This window comes from Anolis sagrei, chromosome 4, assembly GCF_037176765.1.
Source record: "Anolis sagrei isolate rAnoSag1 chromosome 4, rAnoSag1.mat, whole genome shotgun sequence".
In the NCBI taxonomy this organism is placed as follows: Eukaryota; Metazoa; Chordata; class Lepidosauria; order Squamata; family Dactyloidae; genus Anolis; species Anolis sagrei.
The window spans coordinates 223,243,645-223,270,441 of NC_090024.1; the positions used below are offsets into that span (position 1 = coordinate 223,243,645).

The following is a 26,797-nucleotide window of genomic DNA, read 5'->3' on the forward strand; positions in this document are numbered from 1 at the left end:
TGTACTTTTGTCGTTTTCATTACATCACAAAGAGAGTTTCTTCACTTGCAATAGGTGAATTATGTTTGGTTGAAATTATCATACAAGGGCCAAAAGTCTGCCTACCTCTTTTAAAAAAAATCTGAAGGTCTCTACAATACAGTAGGTCTCAATGGTTACTAAGATTACAATTCATGTATTATTTTACTGAGGTGTGGATTGTTTAAATACTTTGAATAGTTTAATTCTATTTTAATATTCACTTTTTGTGTGTTTTTAATTATATTGTTCTTTTAAATTATAAGGCCCCAGAGTCCCAAATCTGGGGGGGGGGGGGGGGAGCAGAATGTTAACAAATAGATAAAGCCCTTTTTCTGATTGTCTTCATCTAAAAGAGTTTTCCTATTTTCCAGTGAAGGTTTTGTCTTGTTCTAATAGCTAATAAAATCTTTTGTTTTTTACCTTTACTTCTGGTCATCCTGGGCTTATCCGTTCCAGACCTATAAAGCACCGACTTTTGTGATCAGACCCATTATATAAATAATGCAAAGAATAGCATACCTGGTGTTTTCTCTGTGAATATGACCTTAGATTCTGCAGTGAAATTCTGCCCACTTAGGATCATCTGTTGCCCACCATAAACAAGGCAGCTGTCAACATCTTGCCTCTCAACCATCGGAAGTTCATGAGCAGAGCGTTGGGCTGTGGACAAAATATAGGCAAGAATGTAATGAAATCTCTCAGGTTTTTTTCAACTTGGAAATTTCAGAAATACCCACAAAATCTATTTTGTCACTATTGCCATCCCCTCACCGCCAAAGGAACTTCTCTGTGAGGCTAAATTTAGGACTAAAAAAGGAGGAGGAAAAATAAACTTATACTCAAAGCATTTTTATTTGGAAATAGTCAAGAGCTGGCTCCAATGCTTCAGCTGTGCTGGCCTTGCTCCCTGTCCCTGACAAAGGAGAATTCGACTGAATGAGCTGGAGTCAGCCCATGTCTGTTTCCAAGTCAATGGCCAAATATTCAAGTACAAATACACTACAATCCTGGAACCTTAAATATGCCACCTGCAGTGTGGATAACTCTAAATTTCTCTAAATAAAACCAAAATAGAACTCATTCCAAGCTGAAATACAAAAACTTTTGAAACACATTGTGTGGATGTTATGTATACATGCATGCATGCATCATCTGTACTATAATCTAAAGTATATATTGTGGTAGAAAAGTGTACATGCCAACAAGATTCCACCTGAAGTTCAGCCAGAAGTTGAACATAGAATCATGCTGGAGTCCTGGGGAGAACATTTCTCTAGGAATGTGAAGGTCCTCTAACACAATTTTAAGGTGTGTTTCAATCAGTAGTTCAAGATATCATTCATTTCAGATAAGAAAAATAGGGTTCCAAATTACAGGTGAAAATTGTATTATATGAAGGTTCCTTCATGTATCACACAGACCTAATGCATGTGGTAGCACTCAGACCTTTTGTTTCAAAGCATGAATGAAATCTCAAGTATCAGACCAGGAAATGCTGGAAAATTTCCTATTTCCCTCTAATACTGAATAGAGAGATCTTCTCCACTATCTTTTTTTGAAGGACTCCAATGAATTCATCATTCCCAGAGGAACAACAAGGCAGGCAGAAGAACATGCTCATCCAAATTTTCTTCACTAAAGGAGAACAACCTTTTTATCCTTCAAATTCTTGTACTTTAGGATAATGCATGCATGTTACACCCTCAGTCTAACTTCCAAATTTTTATCTTTCTCTCTGAACTATTGCTTGGCTTCCTCTTCTGCATACGTCCCCATTTCTTTTAGCTATTGGCTATCATCAGAATGAAGAGTGTCAGGCCAGGCAGTGGGTAGAAAGGACAGAGTATGGGAGTATATGTGTGCTCTTTCTTAGAAGTAAGAACAGAGGTCACTGTCCTTGGAGAAAGAAAATGAAGTGTGTATAATCTTATGCCGAGACTTGAATTTCTTAGGGTTTTCTTGTGGAAGGGATACTCAGAAGTGGTTTTGCCATTTCTCTTCTCTGAAACATAAAACCTAGTATTGACAGGCTGCCATCCATCGAAATACTAACTAGACTTAACTCTGCTTAGCTTCCAAGGTGAGACAGAGTCTCTCAGTGTATCATTAGGGTCTCTAAGTAAACTGCTGCTCATTCAGAAGATACATCAAGAAGACATACTACTGAATAGAAGCTGTCCTAGTCCAATACTACATAACTTTAAAAAAAGGGATGAAGAGCAGAAATAATAATGCACATATACATATTTTGTTGTGAGTGCCACTTGTCCAGCTATACAATCTAATAGACTTCTATGACAAATCTCTGCCAAATAGAACTAGCTGAAGAGGAATGGGACATTCATAGAATGCTGAAAACCAATTCTATTTTTTGTTTTTTTTTAAAAAAAATGACTGGTTAGATTGGGAGTAACACCATCATTGAGAGCTTAGAAACATGATATATACAACTTGTGTTGTGAAAAAAGTTATGATGTATATCAAGGAATGGTGAATTTGACAGGAGCTATATGTATGTGCATCCATATACAGGCACATGCTGTATGAACCATACCAGCTTGAGAAAGAGAATTCATCAAACAATTCTATAAACAATTTATTATTTCATCTGGCCTTTACAAGAAAATCTAGTTCAGAAGAATAGCAAGCGTATGCAAGGAAACGGTCACTAGATTTCACAAGTATGAGGGTTATCCGGAAAGTAAGGTTACAAGATTTTTTTAAATTACAAAGAATGAATATATTTTAATAAAACTTACATGGATTGTAGCATAGGCATTACATTATTTTTCCAAATCATCACAATTGATTTCAATACATTTTGTCATCTTTGGGACGAGTTTTTGATGTCTGTGTCATAGAAGTTTCCCTCCACCTTTTTTTGCCAGTTTGGCACTTTGATTTTTACCTCCTTGTTGTCAGAAATGTTTTTTCCACTAAGGTGTTCCTTCAATTTAGTGAACAGATGATAGTCACAGGGTGAGAGACCAGGGCTCTGAGAGGAGTGGCTTAAAACATCCCAACCAATGAAGTCAACAACCCTTGTGGTGCATGAGCAGTGTGAAGATGTGCATTGTCATGAAGATGACAGACTCCTGCCATCAGCATCCCACAACATTTGTTTTTGATAGCTCTACAAAGTTTCTTCATGGTCTCACAATATATTCCATACCCATTTTGCACATGCTGTGTCTTGATATTATGTTCTCTCCATAAACTGAAATGATTTCATGATGAATCGCAGCAGCATTCATGCCCTTAGCATTTAAGTAGCGTATTACAGCACAAACTTTGCACTTGGAGGGAAACGGAATGAGGATGCTCATCTCTAACCTTCACCACATTGCCAATTGATAAGCTACTGACAACTGACACTGCTCATTTGCTTCCTCTTGCTTTCTGCTACACAGCAGTGATACCAACTTCCACTGAGAAAATTCCCCGTGAGAGCTACATGCCTCGTAACCTTACTTTCCAGATAACCCTTGTGCAGTCAAAATGATATACTAAATCTTCAAAAGCAAATCCTTAGCTTCACATAGGGACATAATGAATACCCACACATTTCCCAACCTTGATAAGAAAGAGTGTCTTCATACAATGCAACATTTCATAAAGAAAACAGTCAATCATCACAAGATCTTTAATGCTTCAGGATTTCTTTGGTGAAACAGGCGTTTGCTCATAACATTTGTTTCTTTTTAAAAAAATTGAGCTCAGTAAAAATACCTCAGAGTATTTTGTTGACATTGGGTGTTTTTAAGTGAATGTTTTGCAACAAAAATAAAGGCGAGTAAAAAAATAGATGGTGTAAAAGCTCTCATAATCTCACTGAGTGAGTAAAAACGTTGAAATAAATTAATTTTATACATGAGAATGGAAAACAAAAAAAAAATCACAACTCTCTTTCATAGAAGTGAAAAGGCAAGTAAAGAAGTAAAAGGGTGATTAAAGACTTATGTTATCTTGATCAGTCTTTTGCTCTAAGACACAATGTCTTGCAAAGCAATGATCCCTTCTATACTGAATAGGCTCATCTTGGGACCTCATCACATGGAGGTTGAGAAACCAGGGAACAGCAGCAGAAACCCTGGGGCTGCATACCGCTTGGCCCCCTTACCATGGTTGGTCGTGAGCTCTCATCCCATGATGTTTCTGTGTTGTCCCTGGCTTCCTCCCTGGCTTCTTCTATGAGAAGTTGGGCAGTCACTCAACTCCTCTGGGCTCCATCTCTGTGCTGCTGCCACACTACCAGCACACTGCCAGCATGGAGCCCAAAGGATCATCTCCAGAAGTAGTCCTGCATCGTTTGACGGGCTCCAGCGGACTCTATGCTAGCAGTGTGCTGGCAGCACACAGAGATGGAGAAAAATGGTGTGATGAGGACATTGTTCTCACCTTGTATCAGAAGCAGCACAAGGTATGAGATCTGAAATCCCTCCCCCACCAAAAAAAAAACCTGGCCATAACAGTAACAGCTGGAAAAGATAAACTCCTTTTATTTTACTGCTCTAGATGTGTCTCAAGGGCAACTGTTTAAGAGCTTTGGCATTCAGGACCTGAATTCAAACTCCTCCACGCTCATCCCATCCCTGCAGTAAAGATCTCCAGAGAACTCTCTTCAGCAGTTCAAACATCTTTTTCTGCTAACCCATGTGCTTTTGGGGGAAGAGAGAGGAGATTTATATTAAAGGGCGATGAACCTTTCAAATGGGAACCAATTTGTACAGGTGTTCTGCTTACAACTGGGCGCTTCCTTTTGCTTCTACATGGATTAAAAAATGAACCCGATACATGGAATCTGCAATGACAGAATCCTTTCTGAAGAGAGATTCACAGATTCAGAATGACACTTTACAGTGTAACTAACAACTGTAGAGATGTGCATGTGAAAGGAAGTGCACTGTAGATTATGAACACAGTGGTTACACTAACAGAGATTAATTTGCTTTCAGTGGCCACTAGAACCTTGTTTAGTCCACGCATCAATCATTTGATACCTAGGAAGGTTGCCTGAATGTCCCCCCCCCTCTCTCTCCCCAATCTATTACAGAAGTTTCAGCCCAATAATTTCAGCCCAAGCTAAAATGTTATCAATTAAAATAATTTTAACTTTTAGTGCTATTATGGATATTATTGATAAATTTACTGTCTTATTTCATTTGTGTTAATTCTATTGTGCTATTGATACATTTTAATTCAAAGCCATATTTCACAGGAGATGTATATATCTAACTCAGGGGGGAAATTGTATAAGATATAATTTTGAGGGAAATGCAAGCAATGTAAATGCAAGCATGAAAATAACAGAAAGAAGGTTTGAACAGATAAATGAATGAACATCTATTAAACTGACATACATTAAAAATAATCTGATCAGTCTTTCTTATTAGCAAAATGAATGCTATGCCTTTTGAAACTTTCAACCACTCATGCTAGCCATGTTTAAATAGCTGAAAGGATATCATAAGGAAGAGGGAGAAGGCTTGTTTCCAGCTGCCCTGGAGGCTAGGACACGGAACCCACCCCTTCAGAAGGCATCAAAGTGAAATTTTGCAAAAAATATATCATTAAATTTGCCCTGAAATGCCATTTACTTACTTACTTACTTACTTACTTACTGGTTTTATATACAGCTCCCCCCGCCCCCAAAAAAAGGGAACTCAAAGAGGTTTCCAACATTATAAATGCAAAATTCAATACCGTACATACATGTGAAAACCGAAAGATAATAACAAGACAATAACATATAACTATAAATTAACCTAACCAAATTAAAACAAAAACATAAAATAACATTTAGACATTAAGCATAAAAATTAAACATCGATAATATAATAACATTTCTATTAAACCTCACAGATAAAGCAACACAATTTAAAAACAGTTATTCAAACCACGCCATCCAAAACAGAGTCCGTTCCATTGGTCTGTTCACTATTTTTATTATCTTATTGCACTATGAGCCTTGCTGTCCGAAAGCTTGGTCACATAAAGGTGCTCAGGAAGCTGAGCTGTCTCTGCCAGAACAATCTTGTTGCAGTTCTATGTAGTCTTGCTACATTTCAAAAAATAACAATATCTTTGCTTGAATCTTTAAAAAGGTTCCAGAAGTTAGACTTTGCTGTGGGTTTTTAAAGCACCTGAACAACAAATGCGACACTTGTACATGTGTCTAAGCTTCAGAAAACTTGTTCACTGTCTATTAATTCTCAGTTGAGTCATTCATTTTGTGTGATAAAATGTATTTTAAAAACTTTTAAATAAGTACTTTCCAGAATAGACTTCAGTGCTTATTGTAATTAATTACTTGCACAATTTTAATACTTCATTTTAAATTTAGAGCACTCATCTTTTATTATTCTCACAGCTGGGCCGCAAGGCTGCCAGTAGAATATATTAAGATTACTTTCACAGAAGTTGCTTATTTCTTCCACATGGTTTATGATTAATCATTCTTTGTAAACAGACAGGGCCCTGATGAGTTCATAATTGGACTTACCACTAGCAGGAGATTTATATTTCTGAAAACTCTAGAGTAAATAATAGCAAGCATAAATAAATAAATAATCCACAGCATTCAAGAGAAAATAAGCTTAAATACTGTCTTTGAATATTTAAAGTTTATTTTCTTTCTGCTGAGATGAATTCCGAGACTGGACATTTCTGAAGGGAATTTCAGGGCACCTTGATGAATGCATCTGGATAGATACATTACATTATAAAGAGTTTAGTTTAGCTCAGGGTGGATAACTGCCCAAGCTTGGAACTGCATTGGCCCCAGGGTGAACTACATCTCCCTTTGGGGCCAGGGCTATAAAAGGGACAGCATTTTCTTGGCATAAGAATCTTAAGAACAGAATATATACATCTGAATAAGCGGCAAAGGAAGATTTAGTTGGGGGAGTCAAGGATTATTGTCTGCTTCCTTGCTATTTGTGGATTTTGAAGGTCTTTTTAATGTTACTTGTATTATTATTATTATTATTATTATTATTATTATTATTCTGCAACTTCTTAAGCTTATTACCTGGAGTGGCACTCCAGGGTGCCTTATTAAAATAAAGTCTTTTTCTTATCATAAACTCTTTTTTTTCATCGTCAACATCCTGTCCACTCAATGAACTTGTGGGGAAAGAAGGGGAAGGGCTCTGGAAGTTGGAAATGGAACAAAACAGACCCCCTGGCAACATCCATCCTTCTTGTCAATTTGAGGTGCTCAGAATCAGAGAAAGGATAAGGTGGAAGTTACTCAGGAATTACTCAAGGTGAGGATCCTGGCCTTCATGCAAGGATGGTTACAGGGTGTAGATCCTCTACATAGAGGAGTCCACAGAAGGTCAAAGGCTACCTCAAACATCAGTCTTCTGACTCAGCTCCTGCTGCCACATTGCTCTTATGCACCAGCTTTATTATTAAATAAAACCTCATTCATTAAATAGAAATTAGATATACAATCCCAAAGTGCAAGATGAAAGTAATATCTGGTTTGATTGGCAATTCATCAGAGTTACTGACTGTTCTCCTTTATTTTCAACTGATGCTGGAAAACAACAGTAGCTTCATGTAAAAGAAAATGGCCAGGACCTCCTCTATAGCATTGCTGCTGTATGGACAAGTGGGTGTTTTTGGGGGGAGCAGTAGTAGTGTTTATTTTTATACTTCACAACCTGCTGATTTCGCCAGAAAGGTTCTTTAAGTGACCCCTGCATCTGGGTATAATTAGTTATATTTAACAAAGGGAAGTCTGTCCTAAAATGCATTTTTCAAAAAGTAACATTAATAAAATCTCAGCCCAGCATCAACCGGTTTCCAGATTGCTCACTGCAATTAAAAGTCATCCAAAACTTAATAGTTTGGTTTTTCTTTTCCAAAGAGGGAAGGGCTGTAGCCCAGTGGGAAACCACACACAATAGGAAAGACACTTCTCTAAAATTCTGAAGACCTTGTTGCTAGTTGATGTGGACCATATTGATCTGGACCAAGAAATGGATTGACTCAGGACCTCATCAAATTGAGATCCCTAAAGTGCAGAGTCTTCAGGGCAGTGGGGAAAACCATCTCTCCAAGGCCCACATCATCACCTTTCCCATTCCACTCAGGAAAGTGTCACTGGCTACCTTCCCCCCATGCTGGCCCAACTGTAGGCTATGACAACACAGGTAGCCACCCATGTTCTCAAGTCTCTGTCCTAGGACACCTCCAGAATGGAGCCAAGATGGAGCCCTGGCAGAAGTAGCCCTATATTGCATGAAGGGCTCCAGCAGCTCTGACCTGCCTCCATCCTGACTCTGTTCTGGAAGCATCCTAGGATGGAGCCAGACATCCATGTGATGAGATCCTGAGTGTAATGTCTTAAAATCATTGCCACACCTCCCAGTTATCCAACTTTGATTCCAATGGAACATCAAAAGAGGGAACTTCCATAAAGGAGTCATTGTAAAGTTTTTCTTTGCACCCTAATACAAAGATGCTCAGGAGCTAATGCTCAGGTGCATTTAGACATTGCTTTAAGATTCAGAGAGGGCTGTTTCTAAAGACATTCCTGTGTGGACATGTCTAAAGCAGATAGTGGATAGGAAGTCCTCTTGGCAATCTACAGTCAGCCCTCTACATTCACTGGAATTAAGGGGCACAGGCCCCATGAAAGTGAAAAACTACAGATAAAGCCATTGCTATTTCTTTACCAAAAAGAACATCTCTATGTTCTATGCTCCAGAAGACAGGAGCAGAATTCAAAACGATCTTGACAGATTAGAGAGATGGGCCAAAACTAACAAAATGAAGTTCAACAGTGACAAATGTAAGATACTCCACTTTGGCAGAAAAAATGAAATGCAAAGATACAGAATGGGGGATGCCTGGCTCGAGAGCAGTATGTGTGAAAAAGATCTTGGAGTCCTCGTGGACAACAAGTTAAACATGAGCCAACAATGTGATGTGGCGGCAAAAAAAGCCAATGGGATTTTGGCCTGCATCAATAGGAGCATAGTGTCTAGATCTAAGGAAGTAATGCTACCCCTCTATTCTGCTTTGGTTAGACCACATCTGGAATATTGTGTCCAATTCTGGGCACCACAATTCAAGAGAGATATTGACAAGCTGGAATGTGTCCAGAGGAGGGCGACTAAAATGATCAAGGGTCTGGAGAACAAGCCCTATGAGGAGCGGCTTAGGGAACTGGGCATGTTTAGCCTGAAGAAGAGAAGGCTGAGAGGAGATATGATAGCCATGTACAAATATGTGAGAGGAAGCCACAGGGAGGAGGGAGCAAGCTTGTTTTCTGCTTCCTTGGAGACTAGGACGCGGAACAATGGCTTCAAACTACAAGAGAGGAGATTCCATCTGAACATTAGGAAGAACTTCCTGACTGTGAGAGCCGTTCAGCAGTGGAACTCTCTGCCCCGGAGTGTGGTGGAGGCTCCTTCATTGGAAGCTTTTAAGCAGAGGCTGGATGGCCATTTGTCAGGGGTGATTTGAATGCAATATTCCTGCTTCTTGGCAGGGGGTTGGACTGGATGGCCCATGAGGTCTCTTCCAACTGTTTGATTCTATGATTCTATGATTCTATGTGAATTTCTAGTTCTTTCAGCATGGATCTATGATCAGCTTCTACTGAAATCTGATCATAAAATCCCACTGGAGAAACTAAAGATTCCTGTAGATGTGGTTTCTATAGGAATCACTAGATCCTCCAGCATGACTGGAGAAAGTTGGCCAGAGAGAACCTATAAATCAAATCAGTAGAGAATCAAAAGCTCGCAAGTGAAACCCATGTATGTGGAAAATCAGCTGTACACATCTCATAGTACATGGCCATCACCATCTCATGAGTACGAAGAGGATTAGGCTGTACTAGACAATGCTGTACTCCTATTATTCTTTCCCTGTCAAATGTTCCCAGAAAGCCTAAGGATCAGAATGTGAATGGAGCAGTTACCCCTTTTTTTTCTTGGACCTAGCATTCAAATGTTTTCTGAATACAGAAGTTTCATTTTCAGTTATTCTGACTGACTTCCATTAATCTATCTGTTCATGGTTTTTAATGCTAGAAGATCTCAGTATAGTGATAGATATGAATTAGTAATGTGTTGGGAAGTAACAGTTTTTTCCCTCTCCCTTTCATGGTCAAAAGGTCAGTTTCATTGGGTGATTCCTGCTGTTATGAAGGACGAAGTAATGGAAATTTCAGTGGAAAGAATTCACACAGCTAATCAAGTCCACAAATGTCTGTACATAGGTTCTATGTATTTCAAGAAACGCTTATTCAAATAGTTGTTTTTATTAGGGATCTTTGGGAACTAGGGTGTTTTTTCTCCTGTGATCTTCCGTGTTGTTCAATATATAACTTTCTTAGACAAACTTTGGCAGATTTGGCATAATTTCTATGTGAGTTTCCTAACCCAGAAGAGGCGGTGAAAATTTGCTCCTTTTTTATTGGTTGGGATGATGATTTTTAAGGCAGCTCTTTTTTGCACGGATGGCACAAAAGGATAGAAGTAAATTTGTTGTAAAAAATGTGGTTAGGCATTACAGGCCAATTCATCATCACCCATGATTTTCTTATTAGTTTGTTTTACATGTTGTAAACTTTTATGGATGGTTTCATATTTTAGCTTGTATATGGGGCATTGTTTGCTAGTTTGCAAACCTCAGATTTGTTTCCGTGTTTAGCAAAGACCAATGAGCCCAAAACACATGAATGACTACAGTGACTTCAGAGGAAAAAAATCTTTGGTTCAAAGGCCCACTGCTTGTGAGACATACATGGAGGACTAAAATATCACTTGTATTTCTTAGACTAAATGTAAAGGAACCTTTGTCCTTCATCTGTCTGTTTTTACAAAGTATTTGTTGGTAAAATTCTTGTTTTTGGCATAAAATGGGCCAAAAAGGTCCAAGGACTTAGCAACAATCCCCCAATCCTCTTAAGGGACACATGAAGACAACCCTCTTGTTTTTATTTCCATGAGTTGCAACCCTCAAAGAGGGGGACAATATTTCCTATCACCACTTCTGGAATACACATTCTAAATTGTAACTACTTTGACCCTAATATAATGGGAGATTAAAATAAAAAGCTAGACCAATGCTGACAAATACTTTTTTCCCCCCACTGTATTTTATAGCCTTCTCTATCTAGGCACCAAAAATACAAACAGTAATAAAAATGTTCAAAGATCTATTTTTGAACTATAATTCTATTTATTACCTGAAAGCTATAAGAGAAGCCTATTACCTGTCTAATTTGTTCTGTTCTTGTTTTGTTTGAAAGTACCATTTGCAAACTTGCATTGATGAAACAATTCATTGTACTCCCTTCCAATCCCATCTGTTATTGTTCTGGTAACAGACTTTTGGGTCTTGATATTTATTTGCATTTTATTTAATACATTTTATTTGGAAATGCTGCCATCCATTCTGATGATTTCTTTTAAAATATCATATTTTGGGTTCATAAGAGCTGGATGGATACTAAATAATGCAAGGGAATTGGATCTGCTGATATGCCAGCCAATTCAGCATCATCATATACAAATGGGAGTCATGTGGAATAGATAATGTTGGTGTAGATTAACTTTATTTTCTTTTGCATGCTGTATTAAACCCCAGAATATTCACTGCCTCTAAAGCTCAGGATAGGTGAACGGTAAGCCTATAATTTTGCACTATTCCTTCTCTTCCCCTCAGGGGCTGGCACTCCATAAAGCAGACCTACAGCTACTGTAGTTTATGAGCTCTGTATAAACATAACAGTGTTGACTTATCCAGTCCGGGTGTTTACTTTCAATAGCAACAGCCACTGACATAATGCAGGAAGGCAACTGCTAACGAAACATTCACTTTTGCCTTGAAACAGCATTTTAGCTCTGTTAATGGCATACGGGTTGGGTGGGGATTTTCTTTATTTTATTTGACTGCCTGCAAATCAAGATGTTATGGATCCTCCATGCCAAAAACTACATTAGACCCAGCTTTGGAAGAGAAACAAAGGGGGGAAAGGAGTGAGGGGACTGATGCTATTGAGGCACCACTGTGTTTGCTTCCAGACCCCTGCAAAATAATAGGAGTGGGAGGTGGGGGCAAAGAATTTGGCTCATACACAGAAAACCAAGAAGCCCACAGCTCCAAAGCCAGGAGACACCCCATGTTGGTTCACAACAAACCAACACCTAATTGGAAATAATATATGTTTCAGTGTCAAGCATTACAGCACCAGAGCAAGAAGGTTGAAAATTCTTCACTGGGGTAACCTACATCAAGGAATACCAAATTATGGTCCCTTAATAAATTATGAAATTTTAACATAATTTGTAAATCATTCACAGTGTGCCACTTGCAAATAAAGGGGTAATGGGTCCCACAGTAGTCTGCAGAAAAAGATGATGGGATAGGAGGGTGACTACTTTTTACCCAGCTTTTCATCTACTATTGACAATCTATCGGCTAGCTTTTTCAGTTTTAACAAAGCCGTAGAGGACCTGCCAATATGAATGCACTGTTGAACTGTTTCTTTCCACTGAGTTTACAACTGTGCTGCATATCATAAATCCAGTATATCTAATTTTATTGGGAAAATTGAGTTGGAGGAGGAGAAAAGAAATAAAAAAGAGGAAACTTCCAAGGAAATTGACTAAAATATTTTATATATATATATATCTGACTCAAATTCATTGGCACAGAACAAGTTTGCACACAATAGGGAAATGTCAAAAATAATCAAAGAGATTCTTTTTAGGAAGGAATATGTTTATCAATATTTATAATTAACGAATTGCAAGGAAATATTATTTAGCACTCCATGATGGAAGGGGAAAGGTGTTTTATCCTTGGAAAGTTAACTTCAACAGGCTGAGACAAGGCAAACCTCAATTACTTCAAATGTCTTCAATGGCCATTTTTTCTTATTTTTCCTTCAGCAAAATGGAAAGCAAATGGCAGGTAAACAGTTAAATATTACCTCCCATCTCCTGATCTGCCCCTGAAAAGTCTGGCTCTGCATTTAATTAGCAGTCAGTTAACCTTCTGGACTAAGTTGGCAGACCTTCATTTAAGAAACATGTTTGTGACTACATATTTAGTGACATGAAGACCTTATGCTCAGAGGCAAAGCCTGGGATTGGTATATATGATTATTGAACTTATTTTTCTTTTACTGAACATAGTCATCAATTTCACATGCACAATCAGGAACAGTGTGTCTTTGGAGATGTAACTGGTTACTCAGTACTTTCCACACACCAAGGTTTTTTTAGGATGCTATGCCAAATTCTTGTAATCGCTCTTTGAACTACTGAGGACCACATCCCTCAAAGCACACACAGTGGAATATGACCTCTTTACTCATGTCAATTCTCACTTCATTGCAGCTGCTGATCTTCTCCCTACTGAAGGGAGCTCTCAGGTGCACTGTTGCTAGCAACCAGCATCTCAAGGGAACACCAGCAGCTAACTCAAACTTGACTATTTCATGATGCTGTCTCTAAAGGATGTTATAAATTACTTCTGCTTTAGATGGATCCTGCAGGCAGATTTATCCTCAACAAGAGTCACTGCCTGCAAAAATGAGCAAGGAAAGCACTCATAAATATTGATAGGAGGACTTGGAGAGGGGGACCTCTCCTTTCCATTTCCAGAGCTAATACAAATCTCCAGGCTTTATAGTCCTACCCATATGAACCAAAATACAACCGCATGCAACAATTCATCCATTAAAAAGAATTATCCCTCTGAGAACTATTTCAATAGAGGGTTATGGTTTAATAGTGCTGGCTAGTGTGCTTTATATTAAAGCTGCCATTTCTTCTCACAGAAGCAGACAGAGCTGCAAGGCTGCAGCTAGGAAACATCGTCAATAAATGTATGTGAAGAAGGAAATCGAAAAAAAAAACCCCACTGTACAATAATGTTCAAAAAGGAAACAGATAACTAAACCCAACCTCCTATTTCATTAATAAAGTGTGACCATCTTCCAAAGTAAACTTTTGTAATGAGTCAAACAGTTAACTTGGTGATTGAGATAGCTTGCTGTTTCATTGTTTTATAGTGCTACTGTTCTCGTCTTCAGGTTTCAAAGAGGTTGTTGCCATTTTTGTTCATTTGTTCAGTCGTTTCCGACTCTTCGTGACCTCATGGACCAGCCCATGCCAGAGCTCCCTGTCAGCCATCACCTCCCCCAGCTCCTTCAGAGTCATGCTAGTTACTTCAAGGATGCCATCCATCCATCTTGCCTTTGGTCGGCCCCTCTTCCTTTTTCCTTCCATTTTCCCCAACATCATTGTCTTCTCTAAGGTTTCCTGTCTCCTCATGATGTAGCCAAAGTACTTTGTCTCTAATATCCTTCCCTCCAATGAGCAGTCGGGCTTTATTTCCTGAAGTATGGACTGGTTGGATCTTCTTGCAGTCCAAGGCCCGCTCAGAACTTTCCTCCAGCACCACAGTTCAAAAAGCATCTATCTTCCTTTGCTCAGCCTTCCCTATGATCCAGCTCTCACATCCATAGGTGATTACGGGGAATACCATTGCTTTAACTATGCGGATCTTCATTGCCAATGTGTCAAAGAGGTTAGAGACTTTGATAAACCATGAACCTAATTTTATCCTAAATTACTAGGAATAATAGACAAACTACTGGGAAAATTCTCCAGAATTGACACTGGGCTATGTACATCATCATCATCATCACCTTCGGTATGAGAAAGGTGGTGTATAAATGCAGCTCAAAGCAGCTCACAACTAAAGCATTGCAATGCAACTTAAAATATAAAAACATACAAGTATTAAAACAGTATTGAATATCATTAAAAGTATATAAAATCAAAGCAACACCTGATGATCTTAAAAACCTTTTTTAAAAGCCTCCTTGAATAAAAAGGTTTAACCTGTCAGCAGAAGGACAGCAGGGAGGGGGTCCATTCTGACTTCCCTGGGAAGAGAGTTTCAGAGTCGAGGGGTAGCCACCAAGAAGGCCCTCTCTCTGGTTTCCATCAACCGAGCTTGAGATGGAGGTGGGACCGAGAGAAGGGCTTCTCCTGAAGATCTCAGATTCATACAAGGGGATGCTGTCAGCCAAATAGCCTGGACTTGAACCATCTAGGGCTTTAAAGGTCATAACCAGCACTCTGAATTGTTCCCTGTAGCAGACTGGCAGCCAGTGGAGCTGCTGCAACAGAAGGGTTTTGCTGTTGCAGCAGTTAGCAATGTGGCTGCAGATCTTTGGACCAGCTGGGGTTTCCAGGCAGTCTTCAGAGGTAGCCCCACGTAAAGTGTATTAAGTAATCCAGATATGATGTAACTAAAGTATGGATCACCGTGGCCAGATCTGGCTTCTCAAGGAACAGGTGCAGTTCGCACACACGTTTTAATTTTGCAAAGGCCCTCCTGACCATCACAGATACTTGGACCTCCAGGTTCAGTGCCAAGTCCAGGAGTACCCCAAAACCGCTGACCTGGGGGATTGTGACCCCATCCAGCACAGCCTGGAACCCTATTCTCTGGTCCGCCTTACAACTAACCAGGAGTACCTCTGTCTTGTCTGGATTAAGTTTCAATTTGTTTGCCCTCATCCAGTCCATTACTGATGACAGATGCTAGTTTAGGGTCAGGGTAGAAACCCCGGATGACCTCTCCCAACGGTTTCATGTATATATATATATGTTAAACAGAATGGGAGACAGAACATGTATTCTTCTTGGATTCCTCTAAAAGTGTTCAAAATGCAAGATGACTATGTATTGACAATACATGGGGAAGAATGAGATAGGACATATATATATTGGAACCAGGACTGCTTCATGAAAAGTGTGATTAAATTTACAGAAGTAACTATCCAAAATTTAGACAGAGTTATTGGAATAGATGGTGGCCGGTTCCCTTTTCATTAAGAACTAGATCCGTCTTCCATTAGTTTGCGTGCCAGTGAAATCCATGGACAGAGGTAGACAATTTTTTATACAGGTGAAAGCAGCAAACAATAAAGCTACCCTGCTGTTCTGCTTGTATGTGGCAGAATACAGTGGAAAAGAAAATGCTAGAGTGGATTGAACTCCAGATTAGATGTATCTAAAAAGGCACACCCTACCAATTAATCACATTTCTTCAGAGGTTTGCTTTGCAACCTATATGTTTGTAGTATTGCTACAGTACAGTCAGAAGCCACAACACTGCTCAAAATCGTCTGAACAACTTTTCTCAGGCTGCTTATTGTTACAGCAGGGTTTTGTAGATTATTATGAGTCATGCAATAAAAGAAGTGAAAATGGTTCGTTATGATTCTGTAAAATCCCCAAACCACTGAGAAAGGTCGGGTTACTAACAAAAAGCATCACAGGATGATCAACAAGACTCATAAGTGCAAACACTCTGAAGATGACTAAGACTCCCTGCATGTGCCAGAATGGAGGCCCTTCTACAGGTCCAGTCCTGTGAAATGCAAAGAGCTCATGTTGGGAGTTAATCCTCCTACACCAAAAAGGATGATAGCTGGAAATGGGAAATCTAAGAAAGTGAACATACGCTAGTGGGCCCCAGTCCGAGAACATTTGCTGAAAGTGAGGGCTAGTGGGTTAGTACAGACCACATTCTGTGATCATTACATATGTTAAGTGGAAATCCCCTCTTCTTCAACATAGGGATTAATTAAGTGTACAAAAGGGAAACTCCCACACCCCCACTATTTTATGGCTTGCTTGATTGGTCTTGTTCTCTTGGAGTACTGCCTGGAAGCAGTCCGCTACAATGTACTCAGAGTGAGACTTGTAAAAATATCTCATTTTCAGACTTTCATATAACCAGGCAGTCTTTGACAGAATCTATACCAAATCTCAGCTTTTTATCTGTCCTGAGTGTACACCAGTGATCCCTGATTCAATGATATCACAACACCTCACTATTCATTATGTGCAGCTTTCTCTGAAAAATGCACTCAAATGTAAGCCTTGTGGTCTTCAGTGAGACTTACTCCCATTCAATACATATACCAATGCAGCCTTGAGTATAAATGTAAAGTGTGCACATGGATGTTTGCCCCTGGAGCACAGCTATCTTTGGGCAGGAGACTGGATTGACTACCTTGCAAGTTTATTTCAATCTTGTAAGGCTTATGGGTTCTATGTTATGAAAACAATCGAATTAAAGAAAAAATGTGGCTTACAGCATTCAATGGGGTTGGATGCAACTTGCAGAGATACTATTCTGCCACTGGATTCAGGAATGTGCACACGGAAAACCAGCCTCACACGGGTGTTCTTCCGACCAATATCTGTCTCTCCTTTCCGGAGTTCAATGTCTGCGTTCCTCAGTTTGAGGATGCCTGCACAGTCAATACTGTAAAACAAAAAAGAGAGGAAATATCAATTAATCTCAAACCAAAGGGATCAATCACTTAATTACCAAGTACACTTGCAAGGCAGGAAAGACAATGCTAATGCACCTGATTATAACCACGGATTGAAAGAGAACTTTCTCATGGTTCATTTTTTAAAATTCTTCATAGCTAAGCATACATTTTGAGATGTATAGGCCTCCATTTAAAACAACTCAGGCCCTGAAGATGTTTGAGTGTGATGCACCATGGGCTATTCTGGCTGTGGCTAACGAGAGTTGTGGCTCAACATTTTAAAAAAGGACAAAGAAAAGGGGATGGGAATTGCCACACAATTTAACACTAAATAAACAATATTATACATTGGTTAAAGCAAGACTACATATCTAATCCAGAAACAGCCATAATACTCATATGGAATCTTGTTGGCGTATACGCGTTTCTATCACAATATATACTTTAGATCAGTGGTTCTCAACCTGTGGGTCCCCAGGTGTTTTGGACTAAAACTTCCAGAAATCTCAGCCAGTTTACCAGCTGTTAGGCTTTCTGGGAGTTGAAGGCCAAAACATCTGGGGACCCACAGGCTGACAACCACTGCCTTAAACTGATTTGGCATTGATTCATCTGCCTTGCCGGTATTGCCTGCTCTAACTGACATAGCCTGCTACCTAACCATTTTACTAGAGATATGAATGACTGAACCAGGAGCATTTTACATGCAAACAATTTGTTCTGTTACTAAGCTATGACTGCATGATCAAATCAAACTGTACATTCAAGCCTGAACGTAAATCTTTTGCATGTGATACTTTTCGTTTCAAATTAAATACAGGTTCTTTGTTGCATGCACATTACATTTGGCTCTATAAATATCTTGCAAGAAGACACTTTCTCTGATAGCACACTTACGTTGCTTTCATGTTGTTTTTTGGCTCCAGGGGAATTTCCAGCACTTTGGTGTTGCCAATGATTTTCTCATAGCTTGTTGTGGTGACTGTTTTCCCCGTAATGCGATGAACTTGGTAGAAAGCATGTGGTTTAAGAATCCGTTCATCTGCTGTTCCAATGAAGATCTGAAGGCCCAAGGGCTTATTGTCCATGTAACCATGAAGCTGGCAAAAGACCAAATCAGTTACATCAGTATCATTTCATCAACAAATAGAGGAGACAAATCAAAATATAAGTAGTGTGAGACCGAGTACAAGACAAGCTATAAATAGTTGCTGGGCTGATCACCTATGGTGACAGCAACTAGACAGAGGATTTTCATAACTAACGGAGTTTTGATTCTTTTAATTTCCTTGACCCATAAGCTGTTAAATGGGGGAAAGCACAATCGTCTATTAACTGTTGCGGTTTTACATTGCAGGGCCAGAACAAATTCAGGTACAGAATGTTGATCTTATTTAGTAACTGTGGTTATTCTGATGAAATGCTGGATGTTTTAGAAATCATTTTCTCTCCCACCCCTTCTATGTATATAACTCTTCTAATATATAAGACATCAGTATAGTATAATACAGACAAATCTTATTTGCACAAATCCTGCCAAGAAATGATTGGAATTAATCATAGGATTGCTACAATTTGAAATCTACTTGAAAGATATACAACAATGATGCAGACATCAGGTATGTTGTGTTCAGTGACCTAAATTTCTACTCAGTTCTTGTGAGTTTTTTCAGGCTATATGGCCATGTTCTAGAGGCATTTCTCCTGACGTTTTGCCTGCATCTATGGCAAGCATCCTCAGAGGTGAGGTCTTCACCTCTGAGGATGCTTGCCATAGATGCAGGCGAAACGTCAGGAGAAATGCCTCTAGAACATGGCCATATAGCCCAAAAAAACCCACAAGAACTGAGTGATTCCAGACATGAAAGCCTTCGACAATACATTAAATTTCTACTTTTTTCTCATTTTTTCAGAAGAGAAGGCTAAGAGGAGTCATGATGCCCATGTATAAATATGTGAGGGGAAGTCATAGGGAGGAGGGAGCAGGCTTGCTTTCTGCTGCTCTGGAGACCAGGACACGGAACAATGGCTTCAAACTACAGGAAAGGAGATTCCACCTGAACATTAGGAAGACCTTCCTGACTGTGAGAGCTGTTCAGGAGTGGAACTCTCTGCCCTGGAGTGTGGTGGAGGCTTTTCTTTGGAGGCTTTTAAACAGAAGCTGGATAGCCATCTGTCGGGGGTGCTTTGAATGAGATTGTCCTGCTTCTTGGCAGAATGAGGTTGGACTGGCTGGCCCATGAGATCTCTTCCAACTCAATTATTCTAGGACATACAAAGTTAAAGACACAGCAGTCCTTAATCTTATTAAGAATGCTGAAATCTAGGTGACTTATAGAAAACAAATTTAAACACTGACCCCTTATAAATAAAAAATCTGGGTATTAATTGGGAAGTCAGCAACATTTTTATACCTGTGAAAAGCAACAACAGGGTGGGACACTTCACACATAATTATAGCACTCTGATTCCATTTGAACTACTTGGATTGCAGCCTATAGAATCTTGGGATTTAGGAAGGGCAAGCCAGCATGGTGTAGTAGTTTGAGCATTGAACTATGACTCTGGAGGCTAGAGTTTGAATTGAGTAAATCACAATATTTCTGCTCCAGAGGAAGGCAATGGGACACTTGAGAACAAATCTTGCTAAGAAAACACTGAGGTCACCATAGGTCAGAAATGACTTGAAGGCATATACAACACAGATGTCAAATTCTCATAGGTAGAATGCTCCAGTACATTACCACACTATGAACCCTAAGATTCCATAGGATACATTCAAGACAGTAAAAGTGGGATCATCCTGCTATAATTTTCTAGTACAAAAAGGTCCTGGGTCTCACACAGAATTCTATTTATATAAGCTGTCCTGATTGGCACTTGCATCATAGCTGAATACTAACGGTCAGCAACCTCCACTGTACTTTAGGGCAGCAGGCTATCTTAGACTCATATCACACACATTTCACTCCTCCAACATCTTGCCACCACACCCTGAATGCCAGCATCTCATGCCTCAGGAGGATACCTCATTCCACCTAATAGTTGACTCAAGGTTGTTTTGTGAAGAACTGAAATCTGAATAAAACTATGTTAGAAATGTTTTGAGTAATAGGGCATTCTAACCAAAATGTCTTCTGCCTCCTTCTCCATAGCAATGCAACAAGAAAACACCACTAAAACAGGATGTTCAAGATCTTCCTTATATATAGTGCAAGGATAAACTTCAAAGCTAAACCTAAAGGCTAAATTTCAATAGGTGAGGCATCAATCAAATGTTTAGTCAAACTCTTTGTCAGTTTACATTGTCAGCTCACAAAGCATTTCCTGTTTCTGAATAGCTGGAAATAATCTAGCTGCAGAAGAAATAATCTGGAGTCATGATCATTCCAAATCTAAGGAAGTGTGTGTGCACGTGTGTGTCCACATGTACGATAGAGAAAGAAAAAGAGAATATATCGTGTTCTTGCCTAGAGGCTGACTTAGAGAACTCAACTGAGTAATTAAATCCAGTTCATATACATAAAAAGTGGATGTTGAGAAATAGCAGAGATAGATAAAATGGAAACCACAATGATTCTATCACCCTGGTTGAAACAACATCTCCCTGAAGGCTTCTCTCTCAACTGGAAGTTCTTCCAACAGGACATGATAGAAAGCACCACAAAGAAAGGAGAATAATTTCAACAGACTTATTAAAAGATAACTTCTTTCTTTCCTCCCATCCAGCATTCCTCATCATTTGGTTGCTTGTATTTGAAGTCTAACAACTTCTGGAAGCTTTGCAATTCCCATTCTAGTTTTAGACCGGCAAGTAGCTATAGATAGGACATAAGCTGCTCCAGGAACACACATACACACACACTTTTGTTCTGTTTTTGTTTTTTTGGCTGAGGAGCATGATAACAACGATGCAATTCAAACAGAGTTAGAGTAGCACCATGTAAAGCTAGTAGAATTCCATCGGTGAGAGGCAGACACAACTCACAAAGCTAACATGAGTCCTCTCAGTTTGCATCACTCACCAGGAGTTCAATATACCTCCAAATTTTGTCACCTGCAAGAAGGTGCACATGGCAGGCCATCATATATGCCTCATGGTTGCCCTGAGCTAGGAAAGGAATTTTAAATACCTAATAAACTCTGTTTTGGCTAATGCTGTGTGACTGTCTTTGCAAACATTAACAGTACATACATTTTAAATAGTGCAAACGCAATTACATGCAACAGGTTGTTGTGTGAGACATGCCACAAAGTGCAACCGATTGGAGCATAGATTCACAAACAGTATCGTAATGTCTAGCAGACCTGTGGTGAGCAACTATTTTACATAAATGACTTGTCCTATACAGCAATCGGATTGGTGTCAGTATGCAACACCTTTAGAGAACTGCCACAGCCTAAGAAACTTGGCAGAATCCACTACCGAGCCTTCTTTGATGTGCCCCACCCCACCACGGAGAAGCTCATTTGGGGACCTGCCATTTCAATTCATCACTAAGTATTTAATGTAGAGTTGTTCTAAGGTACCATGTGGAAATCAAAATGGCACTTCTCAGAACCAGCTTCTCCTGGTAAGTCAAAGTTTAAAAATGGCTATAATTCCACATCACTGCAAAGGTATAGAAACAGGAGGGACTAAGGCAACCAAATGAAAAAAAAGATACTGTAAATGTTCTGTGCATTGAAACTTAACTGTAAAAACCGAACCAAACACCTGGATTAACTTATTCATAGGTCAATATAAATATTGTACGTTAATTCTAATTGAAAAAAGAATAACCTTGAGTAGTGTGGCAACCCCCCCCCCCCCCCAATAAAAAACAAAAAACAAAAACCAAGAGCTTAGGCCATTAACAGTTTAATTGTGTTACTCATTGTTGCTTTTTATGTAATAGTGGCATTGAATAATTGTCAAAATTGGGAGCGGCTCTGAGTCCCCCTCGGGGTGAGATAGAGTGGGATAGAAATATAGTAAGTAAGCAAATAAATAAATAAATAGGTCATCACAGAAGAATCTAAAAGAAGCACCAACCTTCTGTTACCTCTGCTACAGGCCACTTCTGACGTATTTGAGTGGGAAAATAGTGGTGGGAGTGGTTCCCCCCCCCCCCCCCCCAAGGTAATGCTGCCACTTCTCTTCCCTGAGGAATAACCCTCGACATATCTAAAGGTCATATCAAAATCCATAATTGTGGCACAAAGATCTGCCCTTCAATAATACATGAGAACAATTTATACACAAGTATACACAGTACATGCTATAACAGAACTTAGGAGTAAGACATTATAGATAGCATTATTATCTGTAAGTAGTTTGTCTTTGGGATCATGAAGTTGGAAAAAAGTGCATTTTACTATGAAAAGTATCTGTGGTGGATAGGGGATTCCAGGAGCTTGCAACTCCTTTGTTGAATCAGCTCCACTGGTTGCTGGTCCATTTCTGAACATAATTCAAAATGCTGGTTTTGACCTATAAGCCTTGTGCGGTTTAGGTTATTTGAAGGACTGCATTTCCCCTCAAAAACTGCCTTCAGACTCTGGGACCCCTTACTGACACTTTCCCTATTCTCAGTCTGCAGACTTTTCTATTCTAACAGGCCTTTAGGGACTGAATGTTCAAAGCTTATCCTGCCTAAATGATTTGCTGGATTTTCTGGGATTTTTTTGTTCTGCTATTGTTTTAAATAAAAATGGTAAATGCTATTAACTGGTTCTTAAACTTTGTTTATTTTTTAACTTTTGTGTTTTGTAAATTTTATCTATGCCTTTTATCTGTTGTTAAAAAAAATCGCAAATACAAAGAAGAAGGAGATGTTCAATAAAGTAGCATGTCTAATGTTCAGATCTGAGGATAATTTGCCAAGACTAGTTCCCAATCTGAAGACATGCAGCCCCCAGTGGCACAAACCATTGTAACAGGAGGACTGCTGACTGACAGGTCAGAAGTTTGAATCCAGGGAGAGCGGGTTGAGCTCCCTTTGCCCGCTCCAACTCCCCATGCGGAGACATGAGAGAGGCCTCCCACAAGGATGGTAAAGAATCAAACATCCAGGCATCCCCTGGGCAACGTCCTTGCAAACGGCCAATTCTCTCACACCAAAAGCAACTTGCAGTTTCTCAAGTCTCTCCTGACACACACAAAAAAATCTGAAACCATTCCTCTACAGCAGCATTTCAAAATACTGTATTCTTTTGTGCCTGGAGGAATATTACAATACATCAGTGGTGCCATGGAGTGACATTTTGTAAATTCCACAGAGACAGTGTTGAAAGGATGCATAAGGGACTAGAACTTCCTCTTCTTTCCCTCTTCCAGGTCTTGGGAAAAGACAGGATATCCTCATACCACTCCTTTGCACGAGACTTGGGAGCAGTGGACAAGAAAGCACAAGTCATTCTCTAAGAAATATATGCCACAGCAGTCCCAAATGCTCTTCAACAGCAACTTTGCTGAAATGTGATTCACCATACCAGCTCCGTAACTGTTGGTAACGTTACATGGTTGGATTACCAAGGGCTATGCAATCCCACCTGGGAGAAGGCAAATATCTGGATAGGGACTCATATATATGAAGTCACCTTTGTGGTTAAGATAGTTTGCAAAACCCACAAACTACAAAATCCTACAACAGTAAATCAAATCAATCAAAACAGAAGGTTTCCAGCTAAGAAATAGCTCAATAGTTACATAATCTAAGTGTAAAACTGAAGTTATGAAAATATGAGACTGCCTTACACCAAACTTTGGGCCACCTGGTTTAGTTAGTTTCCCAAACTTTGGCTTTCCTGGTGCTTTGGACTTCTGCTCCCAGAATCCCTGATCATTGACCAAGGAAGCTGAAGCATCTGGGAGTTAAAGTCCTCTTTTAGAATAATAGGCAGCTACATTCAAATTTCCTAGCATCACCTGAAAAACATACCGCATATAGACTTCTTCATATAGAACATCTTCACGTACAATGAGCTCCAGATTTATAGACATTTAATCCAAAATAGATTTCCAGGTACTGTTAAAAAATTTCTTTTAAAAATTTTTGCTCTGCCTTTAAGCAACGTGGTCATACACATGGTTCCCTCTTCTTTTATTATCATAGCCTAAAGACATTTCTATTTTTCAAATATTCTTTTCATAGCTGCTCAAAATGAAACCAATTTTTCCACTAATTCCTGGAAACTATAACCAAGTTTCCGTAGCTGTAAAGACGATAGTGGGGTTCAGGTTAGAAAGGTCCAGCCCCCGAAAGTTCAGCTTCTGGGGACACAGAAGCTGTGTAAAATCACAAATTTAACCAAACACAGGACCTCATCCCACAATGTGGGGGAAGCAGTGGGGGAATCAACTTCTTATAGTTTCTATTCACTTTAAAGACGGGCTCCCACATAGACTTCCAGTGGAGTTCCTCTTTAAAGTAGTATATAGAAATGGGAGGCTTGTGAAGCCAGGGAGGAAATGACTCAATTGCTCCCCTTGAGCATATAAAAGGTTAAAACCAGGTATTTTAAGGTGAGATGGGAACTGTTGGATTTTAAAGTGGGGTGGGAATTATTATGAAATTCTCAGTTTCCTTTGGAAACAGAAGGCCACTGAATGCCACACTTAGAAGATGATTCCTCTCACTCCCCCTCCTCTTGTAGGATGAGGTCTTGTGTTGAACTGAAGAGTTCCTTAATCTAATCTCCTTGAGAAATTCTGAAAATCCTTCTCTATGTCAAATCAGTGACAGTAATCAAACATATCCAATTATGATGTCATGGGCTACTGCAGTGATTCCAAACTCTCATCTTCAGGTGTTTTGGATTTCAGCTCCTAGAAACTTCAGCTTCTTTGCCAATGATCATGGATTCTGGGAGCAGAAGTACTAAAACAACCAAAAGACCAGAGTTAGGAAAACATTGGGCTAAGAGGAGGACTTGTAGTAAATATACTCAGAAATTGGCAACACACCAATTGTCCAGCTGGGGGCTTCCAGGCATTGCTCCATTAGGTTATGTAACAATTTGCCAGGAACCTTAATTTTGGAGGATTTTTAAACACAACTGTTGAAATAAAAACGTTCCTTTGATTTTCATGGGAGTTGATGAGATGGTGCTTCTTTATCAAGCATGCATCTTTCAAAATGAAAAAAGAAAAACTCATGAAAATAAAGCGCAGTGCAACATAAAATATGTATGACTTTGTTATAAGTGGGATTTAATGTATTTTTCTCTAAGTAGGTTTTGATAGTTATGACTGTTAGCCACCTTGAGTCCCCATGGGGAGAAAAACAGGATATCACAGAAGTTACATTCAACAACCAAATTTATCCGCATATAGAAAAGCAAGCCTAATTTTTTTTACAAGAATCTTAGCCTGAGCAAATACTTAAATATCCTGTATGAAGCACATGTTTTGAGGAAACAAAATGGGCACTTGGTTAAAATAATAGTTGAACAGAATTTTTTTCAGTAAAGAATAATAGCAGGGTTTTGAATTGGAGTTTGTCATGTGAAGCGTAACGAAGCCAGAATTCCTATGTAGGCTCAAAACCAGAGATTTTCTCTTTCATTATTAACATTCACAATTACAAATCAAGCCATTCTACATTTCTCACATCAGTGGAAATTGAAAGCAGAAGAGTCTACCGCATAGCTAGCCATCTAGCTGAAAGGGAACTTGATGGTCTGAGACATGGTAAATTTGTTTTCAATTACTTGGACCGCTTAAAAAAAAAACCTTGATTAAGCTGTACAAAGCAAACAGAACAGGAAGATCAGAGAACAGAAACATTAAGCCTCTTTTTCTTTGTTCTCCACTTCAACAGTCAGCAGGAGGTATCTTTGCATAGAAGAACTAATCCACCACCATCAGCACCCCCAGAAAGAGGCCACATGCAACTTCTATGCATTGCTGGCAGCCTTCCCATTATGCTATAAATGAAGAGGAGCCAGGAGACATGCAGACTTCAGATTCATCTTGCTTTCACCAATATAGAACTAATGTATCAAGGCATGGAGAAATCTCTATAGAAGTTTGGGCCACTCAACATGGATCATGGAACTTGAGTTAAAACATCTGGAGATAGGGTTCTCACCCTGGACTGAATGAAAGAGCAGAGATTGCCCTTTATTCTTTAAATAACTGGGGGGGGGGGGGCTTGAAATGTTCATTTATAGGATTAAATCTATGAATTTAATATATGATGTTTTTTCTTTAATCTGATGATGCAGACTCTCGTCCACTAAAAGCTTAAACCACAATGAATATCCTAGTGTTAAAAGTGCCAGAAGACTCTTTGTTGTTTCCAGTTCATAGTTATAAATGAATGTTCCTCTTTCTTGAATGAAACTGATGATCTTTATCCATTTCAAGCATACTTATGGGTCAGAGGCAGATCTTCCACATTGGTGGACAATCCTCATCCAGAACTGGATAGGGGAGCATGTTCCTGTTGGTCT

The 26,797-nt window shown here is 39.3% G+C and overlaps 1 protein-coding gene across 3 annotated transcripts in view; it reads right to left on the bottom strand.

Annotated features, from left to right (window-relative positions):
* Positions 1-26,797, bottom strand: part of NFATC2 (nuclear factor of activated T cells 2) — a 161,895-nt gene that overhangs the window by 68,958 nt on the left and 66,140 nt on the right. For all 3 annotated transcript variants that reach the window (XM_060772100.2, XM_060772101.2, XM_060772102.2), the window contains exons 4-6: positions 18,257-18,459; positions 17,174-17,346; positions 541-681 (exon numbers count right to left, since the gene is read on the bottom strand). In XM_060772100.2, coding sequence (XP_060628083.2) covers positions 541-681; positions 17,174-17,346; positions 18,257-18,459 — 517 coding nt within the window. The remainder of the gene's footprint in view (positions 1-540; positions 682-17,173; positions 17,347-18,256; positions 18,460-26,797) is intronic.